This window comes from Neltuma alba, unplaced genomic scaffold (assembly GCF_004799145.2).
Source record: "Neltuma alba isolate B1F8T4 unplaced genomic scaffold, ASM479914v2 tig00001967_pilon, whole genome shotgun sequence".
Lineage (NCBI taxonomy): Eukaryota > Viridiplantae > Streptophyta > Magnoliopsida > Fabales > Fabaceae > Neltuma > Neltuma alba.
The window spans coordinates 148,037-157,265 of record NW_021632689.1 but is presented as its reverse complement, the minus strand read 5'-3'; the positions used below and the strand labels follow the sequence as shown (position 1 = coordinate 157,265).

Here is a 9,229-nt window from a genome sequence, read left to right as displayed (position 1 = left end):
CAAGAACACTAGCCAATGTTGATAAAAGAGAGTCTTTGGTGAACAACTCGTGGAGCTTCTGGAAAATAAGGTGATAGTATCATTGCCACCCAAGCTATGTCATATATAACTTGAAACAGAAAGTTCAACTTTGTCTAACATCTTCTTTATTCTCTCTTTGTTCTCCTCTAATATATGCATTTAATACAATTCACCATCTTATTATTATTATGATGATCATTTTTAATTGAAATTATTTGGCGTATTGGACTTAATTCTAGATAGAGATGCATGAAATAGAAGGATAATATGTTACATTAATGTTAGATCCGCCATCAACTTTGTCCTTTGTATTGGGTCCAGGTCTATCGCAAGTTACTGAAAGTATAAAGACAAAACGATAAGTTTCCGTAATGATAATGATGTACTCTCTGCAATTTTAAATATAGAAATTAGTTAACTAATACATATTAAGAATATATATAAATTATTTATTTGTAAAAATATATGTTAATTTTTCTAAAATATTTGTTCAGTATAGTTTATATATCATACAAGAATCTAAATAAAATGACAGTTTGAAAAAAAAATGAGAGACAAATAAAATTAAAATATTATATTTAAGATCAAAATAAAATCTATAACTAATTTTCATACTTAGAATTGAATTGAATGGAGTGATACTCGTCTTGAAGATTGATTAATTTAATCTAATCAAAAGGCATGCACTAATCGAAACAGGGCACTCAACATCTTGATAACAAAGGAAAGCAGAATTCGGTTAGTTATCAACTCGGTTCACAAAGTTTTGGTGCTCCAAGTCTTCGGCATGCACTAATAAAACTTTTGGCACTTCAAGTCTTCGTGAGTTATCAATTCGGTTCATGAAGTTTAATTTTTATCAATTAAATTCCTAGAACTTTCTTTCATTTGGAATTCGGCGCAGCTTAAATCAGAATTATTCGATTAAAAATATTTTTACCTTATTTCAGTCATAACTAGCGCGGGAAGTTTTAGACAACAGTTTTTATCAGAACCAATTAGGGTTTATTACTAAAATATCTTTTTTTTTTATATATTACGATGCTTTCTCAGCCCATTTCAAGAATTTGAAATAATTAAAATATTGGATATAATTAAACATATTAATTAAATATGAAAATAAAAGTTAGATATTACTGGGAATCGCTCAACTGTATTTAATTATATATAAAAGTCTCGGTCGTCTATCAAGCAAAGGTCGACTTTTCTTCTCTCATGCTAGGACAAAATTAAGCTATTTTGTCCTAGTCCATTTGGAATTTTCCATTCAAAGCATGGTAGAGCAAACCTGAGAGCATGAATTCAACAAGAACTGTAGAAAATTGGACTCTTAGACGTATCCAACCATTGATTATGACTTAGGTGGAAGTTTTTCCCCCAATTATAGGTATCTTATTATTAGAGACAATTTTATTCAAGACATTATTGGGTACTAAATATGAGTACTTCTCTCAACAAGGATTCAAATATTGATTCGTAATGCTGTTGTGAAAAATAAATCCCTTCTATTAAACCCAATCTATGTTGGTAACCACAAAGAAATTGTTGATAAAAAGTTGTCATGATCCCAGGAGAATTGGGCTCAGATGGGGGCCCAAAAGAGAACCCAAGCCAAGGCTAGGATGGCAAGGTGAGAAAGGATCCACTAAGACAGTATTATAAGGACGAGATTGGTTACAGAAGGGGTGGAAGGAATTATAGTCTAGTTTAGTATGAAGTATTAAAAATGAGAAGTAATGATTAAGATCGAGATAAAAAAAAACTCATTAAAAGTGTTTAATATGAAGGGATTGCTTGTTGCTTAAGATTTCTCCCACAGTATTCCTCTATTCCACCTATGTGGGTTTAACCAATTTTAAGTGACAATTAATCCTCGTACTAAATTTTTTTCAATCACAATTATAATCCTTACCCATGATTTTCAATGTTTCTTACCAAATGGGACCTATGTGACATTCCCTCTGATTGAATTTTCCTCTGCTTTCGTCTTTCTTTTTTCTTATTTTCGCCATTTCTATCTCCTATATCCTATTCTGGGAAATCTCTATTCTGAACAATGTCCTTGTTACAGACACTGCCATATTTGCTCGAGTATTTGAAATATAAGACCATGGCTGTATTTTCAGTTCATTTGCCTTCTGTCTTGAGACACACACACACACACACACACACACTTACACATATGAGATCGATCATTACACTAGTCTTCTTATAGAAACAATAATCTATTTATCACTGATACTTGACATGACCTGTATATATACTTGCATAATCATAGGTTTACACAATTTTGAGCCTATCACAGTACACTTTGATAGTAAAAGTACTAATGCTGATGAATTTTTTATCTTCTTAACTTCATCTTTTACAATATGGATATGGTGCATGCTAATAATCTCCGAATCATTCTTCATTTGCTGAAGACATGAGGTTAAGACTTAAGCGTGATAACAGATAGATAGGAACAATTCCCATAGACCCTATTGAAATGCTAGCTACGTGATTTATGAATTCAAGATGATGGGATTATTGAGAACTATGTCTTCGATGTTTAGCATCTCGTTAGGCATCTTCTTTGCATGAACCACATCATCCTTCTTATTGTAAGTGAAGTGAAGTGATCTGCACATTTTCCAGTACACATCTTTAATATCTCCTGGAATTACACTTCCTTCTTTCAGCAACACTAATCTCAGGATCTCTTTTCTCATCTTATCAATCTTACTCTTTATCTTCTTTATGATCTCTTCTTCACTTTGTGCCCCACACCCATGAATCAAGCGCAAGGTTACTGAGTTCACCAATTTCCCTTGTTCTTTTTCCCTCTGCAGAGACATATATATATATATATACACAATCCCATTCACTTACTGAGTTCCAACTCAAGAATTTCAGAGGAAAAACAATTCAAAGAGAAGAAGGAAACCTGGTAGCCATTAATATCATTGAGGTATCGCCCATAGAGACTGGCAACCTCAAAAAGGCAATTATATTCATCACTTTCAATTACAGCCTGAGGAAGCTTGGGTCCAATAAGATACAGTAAAGGGATGAGAGTTGGTCCCAGGGCCATTGATATAATTCCGTTTCGCTCATATTCTTCTATACTTGGCACACGTTTGCTTCTGCGCCATTCTGCTTCTTTCAAAAAAGACTGCAGCAAATCCACCCACTGAAAATTAAACAATATTCATGTGATTAACAAACACAAAAACATAGTTCTTCAATGGAATTAATCTCTAGAAAAGTAAGATGAGATTGAGCTAGTTATGATCTTACAATCTGAATCAAGTGGTTCAACACACGTCGTCCTTGAACTTTATATGCCTTGGCTGCAATCTCACAAATCGTTCCCTTTAGTGCTAAGAATATTAGCTTCACTGTCTCAGAACAACTTTCTGGTGGACATCATTTACATCCCACCTGCGTTTCAATGTTCAGAATATATAATCTCGTCTTAGATATTTAATTTGAAGAAAGAGAGACAACTACGCGTGTGTGTGTGTGTAAGTTCATTATAAATGCGCGTCGTACTCCTGCATCAATTGTATGAGATTGATTTGTTCCTCTTTAGTACCCCAAACATCATAGAGATCATCGACCACACAAATTAGAAAGCCTTGTGTTGCCCACGTCAGACGTGCATCACGAAGTTCGGGGGAAGTGAGGGTTGTAGCAGCCGTGAAGAAGCAATAGGCAGCTTTTGTTTTTGAAACTGGAAAATGTAGTTTCTCCATTTCACTCTCCATAAGCCACCTAATTATGATGATATATATACGCCTATCAGTGATTCAAGAACTGGCATTGTTAGCTTAGGAGGAAAAGGCTAGCTAACACAAATTCAACGCTTTTACTAGAGAATATGTTTAAAACGATATGCTCTTTGCGCTTTAAAATTTATATGTATATCCACACGCTAATTTCTTCATTATATATACAATTAATTAGTACTTTTTTGTACAGTTATTTAATGTCTGATTTTACAGGATCAAATTTGAATGCTGTCGTGTTCAATTTGGAATAGTTCTGCTCACAAGATATTTTTCATCCAAACATGCGGAAAATTAATCTTTTGATCATGTAGGTTTTGCTTAATTGTAATTCAGTCTTTAGATTTTATGTCAATATAACTTAATCCCTATAGTTTTGACTTATTATAACCCAATCTCTAACCTTTGACTTACTACAATTTAATATAGCCCCTCTAGTTTTAACCACTTAAAACTTTAGTTCATAAGTTTCATGAATACATATAATCTCATTTTTAGTTTGAAAATATACTAATAGGGAATAAAATTTTAAATGATTAAAATTTTAGGGACTCACTTGCAATAAGTCAACTTTCATAAACTAAATTATAATTAAGTTGAAACTATGGAGACTAAAGGGGTATTTGGTTCTCCTAAAAGCATTTTTAAAAAGTGCTTTCAGGCAAATTGAGATAAAGCTCATCTCATATACTTTGTATACAATTTAAAGTGTGTAGGGACTAAGTAATAATTGAGTCAAAACTATATATATAGGGACTAAAAGATTAATAATTTTCCTTAAACTTATTTAAAAATAATCAAATGTCTTCTATTTGACTTAATTAACCATCATTAATTATATAAAATTCCTAAATGTAATGTAAAAGCAACATTCAAATTTTCAGTGTATTATCAACCTCGGGTATTGTAGAAAGCCTACTAACCTATTAAACAAATCGTGTTCTTCACGAAATAACAACTGGCGGTGATTGAAGTCTTCCACTCCCAATTCCAGGAATTCTTTACTTGTGAGGCTCAAAGAACTGAATAAGAAGAGTCATAGAATCCAAAGTGACTAATCTATTTAACTCAAAAATCTTGCATTAATTAAAATAAAGTTGTAATATTATGATGTACCTAAATGAAGATTTAAAAATTCTCTTTTGATCCACCTTGTAATGTTCTATACATCTTCGGTTCAATATCAAATCCAAATAAGCATGATGTGGAAAACCCAAAACAAAAGCCACCTGAGATTTACATATACGAATTATTATTAGTTACAAACTCTGAGGGCCAAAATCGAATTTGAGATATACTATACATCCATAACGTGTATATGTACGTACCTCATGGTCAATATGATTATAATGTTTATGAGTATTTGTTGAAGAAGAGGACGAATATTCATGAAGAAAGTTTCCTGTCCAAGAGTTTAGTTCTTTCAAAACTAAATCATTTGAACGTAAAACTATTTGTGAAGCCTTATGTAATTCCAAAGCAGCCTCCACGTCCTTGAGATAACCCTGAAGGGTAATCCAAAAATTGTTCTCTGAAAAACGATCAAGAGCTTCTGAAAATGCACAAATATATATTTATGAGCCATCTCTTTTATATCCCTTTCTTAGCTATACACAGAATTTTAGTGTTATGACAATACAAAAACCTGAAGAAACATCATATCCATGCAAACGTAGTAAACGAAATGCCATGGCGCATGTGGTGGGTTCTAAAACTATGTCATCTTCTTCTTGCTGCCACATTCTGTTTCAGAATCAAATAGAAGACTAAATTAATTAGATTCTATAGCCTTCTTCAATTTGAAGCTTGTTATCTACATAAGCAATATATTATGGATACTAAAGATGAATTACCTCCATGTATCATCCAGTACACTTTCGATTTCCTCTTTAAAATGGCGATTAATGCCCAATTTTTCAAGACTATCAACCATGTGGAGTCGAGAATACACATCAAGAGGATATATTGCAGGAACTGAGCAAATTTCTTGCGCAGCAATTGTTAGTGTAAAACCCAATAATTAATATAACACAAGCAAGGGGGGCAATATATCAAATTAAAGTGAGTTTGAAAGAACGAACCAGCATTTTCAAATTTTTCTAGTAGAGAAAGTAAATAATCAAGACATTGTGCATCGTTAATATGAGTGTATGCAACTGCAGTGGCTGCTGGAGAGTTAAAAAGAGACCCATTTTTCCTCTGAAATTTCATAGCCATTTCCCAATTTTGTGACTTCCCAAGTCCTTCTGAAATGTATGCCACATATGCTTTCCATCCTTCTGTGTTGCTTGCCCGTCCACTGCTTTCATATTAATAGAATATTATTTAGAGATTTTATTTCGGATTCTCAAATCAAAATACAAAGGAACGTGTCTGAAGACTTCTTATACATATCCAGTTATTAATAATGGTACTTTTGAGCTCCAATTCTCTCTTTTGAGTCAATGTCTCTAAGCCTTTCCCTCTAAGAGGAAGATTAATGACAAACTCAATTATATTTATATATTTTGATATCTTTTATATGGGTTTTGTCAACTTAATTAGTCTTTTTGGCCTTAATTGATTGTTAATGGATTTAATTTGTTTTATTTTGAATTATTATTTTATAGGGGCAAAATTGTCATTTTTTGGTTTAATTGTGACTAATTGATTTTTTAGGACAATTAATACTACCTTATCTTTGAATTTTTGCTTGCAGGTTTGTGGAAGATTTTGAAAATAAAAAAAAAATTAAAAAGAAAAGAAAAGAAAAAATAAATTAAAAAATAAAATAATAAAAGGGGGGAGCAAAACGCTGCGTTTTGCTCCACCCCTAATATATATTATTACAATCTTCTTCTTCAATGAAGGGAGGCGGACACGCGAAGCTGAAAGCGGAACAGAGGAGGCGGCACACAAAGAATACACAACAGAGCAGAGACGCCGAGCGAGCTTGGGGGCGAGGAGGCGCTAGCGGCAGAAGAAAAATTCAAAGACCAGCGAGCTGAGGGACCAGCGAGCGACGGCGCCTTCACCTTCTTCTTCTCCTGGGCACGACAGAACCAGCGTGAACAGTATTCTTCCATGGAAGCTTGCAATAGAGTATTGAATATGGCAGCATTCTCCATGACTAATCGTGGCCAAGGCTTTGTAATTCTCTGATTCAACAATAATGGCAGGAGCTTGAATCTTCAAAGGGAGTTTTAGTTACTTTAATTTCTTGTTTAATAGTTGTTTAACAATTCCTAGGTCCTAGGATAGTTATTCTAATTATTAGAAAATTTTTATTGTTAAATCTGATTATCTGTGAAAACCATTGTGGCTGGATTATTATTTAGCATTTGACATTGAGCTGTTTATAGCTTTGATTTCAATTATGATGTTGTGGTTATGATATTTGTATTGATTTTGGAGTTAATATATTGTGATTTTCTAAGGTGGCTTGGAATCTTGGATCATATTATCTCTTGCTAGCTTTAATTATATTGTTTTGGATTTAAGAATTTTAATTAAGCATTGGTTTTTAGCATCCTTAATTCTATTTTACTATTCTGGTTGCAGTTAGTAAATTAGGATTTTGGGAAAATATTTTGTGACAATTCGAGGTGGCTCGGTTGTTGGATTAAAAGCTTAATTATAATTCTTAATTTATTGTTTTAACTCTCATATCTTTTAGAGTGATGATTGTCTGCATTGTTGAATTGGAGAATTGATTTTTATCATTGATATTCATGTGTTTCGTTTTCAAATCTTTCATCTTCATTTATTTCAATTATTCTTACATAAAAAAAATAACAAAAAAAAGTATTTTAACTTCAATTTAATTTAAGGCATTTAGTTAGAAATTCCTCAAAATCAAAAATCCTTTTTATAGTTTAGGTTATTTGCATTTATTTACTAGGGTTTAATTTCGTTTTTGGCTCCTCAAAGTGAAACGACCCGAGTTTTGCACTATATTGCATTAATTCAGTTAATTTTTGGAGTAACCCCAAAACGACAATTAAGAGCAAGTTAACTTCAATTAAAATCCATATTCTGGGCTTGCTCAATTAAATGAGAAAATATAATATCGAATCCGATTGGAGAATGTTGTTTATCGTCGTGAGCTGCAGCAATTTTTGACTCTATATATCCAAGTCCTTCAACAATTAACACGGGAGACATCCAATTATTTTACTATACACAATGAGAAAAGCTTATAAATATATAAATCAGACAACACCCAAAAAAAAAAAAGGAACAGAGAGATGGTTTTATAAGATTCAAAATTTTATATCAATAATATATATACCTCTGTTGATTTGCTGTTGACCAACGTTCCATCGCTTAAGTGCAAGAACACAAGCCAAGCTTGATAGAAGTGAGTCTTTGGCTAATAATAACTCATTGCGATCATCAAGAAGACCCCATGATCCATCAATGTTTTGATTTTCTAATAACCAATTTAGAGACTGGGGGAACAAAGGAGATTGTGGACAAGGTGGTGATGGAACCATTGCCACCCAAGCTGTGTCATAACTTGATACACACAGTTCAACCTTTTGGAACATCTTCTTTATTATCTCTTTCTTCTGTTCTAACATGTGCATCTCCATCTGCATTTCAGAAAACTCACCATGATAGATATATATATATATATATATATTAAATTAATTGGCATATTGGAATCAGATCTACGTTGATACGAGAAATAATGGAAGATTGATATCTTACAATGTTAGATCTGTTGCGAACTTTGTCCTTACCAATGGATCCAACTGAAGTTGCTGAGAGATATGAAAGAACAAAGAGAGATGTTAGGCTTCCTATAATGATGTATTTATACATACACAGTCCAAATCAGTTGAAGATTCCGACGTTAAATAAATACTACATGAAGATTAAATTCACCAAAACAATTGATGAGATGCACAAGTAAAAAATAAGCCAACCAATTGTCTTCGGATCGGAGAAAATCATTTAGCAGTACTTGTACTTTCCTTCAATTTTTAATTATTATTTTTCTCAAAACAAATTTGGCCTTCCCCTTTTAATGATAAATGATAGTATATTAAATAAAGATTACTTGTTAGGAATTCGGCGGAACTATTTAATTATTATCTTAATAACGACAGTAACATATAAGTACTATATCACTAAAGATATTCACATTTTTTTATCGCTAACAGATAATGATACGGTGCTTCTAATAAGTTTAATATAATGATGACTTATTACATACACACACACACAAAATATTAAGATGAATTGTAAAAATGCCCAATAAAAAGTATTTCAAAATGGGCTGTAACCTTTTCTTCACGAAAATATTTACAAAATGAAAAATTATGAGGAATATTAAACCATGATTGCAATCATGAAATGGTATAAGCATGGAAACCAACATTTGAGTGTGTCGCAAGTTGGTTTTAGGATAATGATTTTCTCACATGTCATGGATTCCAATACATCAGATCTTA

General features: G+C 32.4%; 1 protein-coding gene and 2 long non-coding RNA genes across 3 annotated transcripts; all 3 read right to left on the bottom strand.

Annotated features, from left to right (window-relative positions):
- Positions 1–2,249: 2,249 nt before the first annotated feature.
- On the bottom strand, positions 2,250–3,026 carry LOC114714616 (uncharacterized). Its single transcript, XR_003737463.1, has 2 exons — positions 2,948–3,026; positions 2,250–2,846 (listed from the first exon to the last, which is right to left on the bottom strand). It is a non-coding gene; the product is annotated as an uncharacterized LOC114714616 (long non-coding RNA).
- A 1,712-nt stretch (positions 3,027–4,738) lies between these two features.
- On the bottom strand, positions 4,739–5,204 carry LOC114714623 (uncharacterized). The gene is made up of 3 exons (XR_003737465.1): positions 5,120–5,204; positions 4,908–5,020; positions 4,739–4,813 (listed from the first exon to the last, which is right to left on the bottom strand). It is a non-coding gene; the product is annotated as an uncharacterized LOC114714623 (long non-coding RNA).
- A 10-nt stretch (positions 5,205–5,214) lies between these two features.
- LOC114714738 (ent-kaur-16-ene synthase, chloroplastic-like) lies at positions 5,215–5,896 on the bottom strand. The gene is made up of 5 exons (XM_028899509.1): positions 5,873–5,896; positions 5,645–5,765; positions 5,437–5,534; positions 5,255–5,343; positions 5,215–5,220 (listed from the first exon to the last, which is right to left on the bottom strand). Exons 2-5 carry the CDS (start codon positions 5,722–5,724, stop codon positions 5,215–5,217), a joined length of 273 nt encoding a protein of 90 aa, XP_028755342.1. The 5' UTR covers positions 5,725–5,765; positions 5,873–5,896.
- Between the last annotated feature and the right edge of the window lie 3,333 nt (positions 5,897–9,229).

What these genes read in the sequence shown, in the direction of transcription:
- LOC114714738 (XM_028899509.1), bottom strand. Translation starts at nt 5,724, where the DNA reads ATGGTTGATAGTCTTGAAAAATTGGGCATTAATCGCCATTTTAAAGAG. An exon ending in GTACTGGATGATACATGGAG is followed by an intron (nt 5,535 to 5,644) that starts GTAATTCATCTT and finishes ATTCTGAAACAG; the next exon opens with AATGTGGCAGCAAGAAGAAG. An exon ending in TGGATATGATGTTTCTTCAG is followed by an intron (nt 5,344 to 5,436) that starts GTTTTTGTATTG and finishes GTGCATTTTCAG; the next exon opens with AAGCTCTTGATCGTTTTTCA.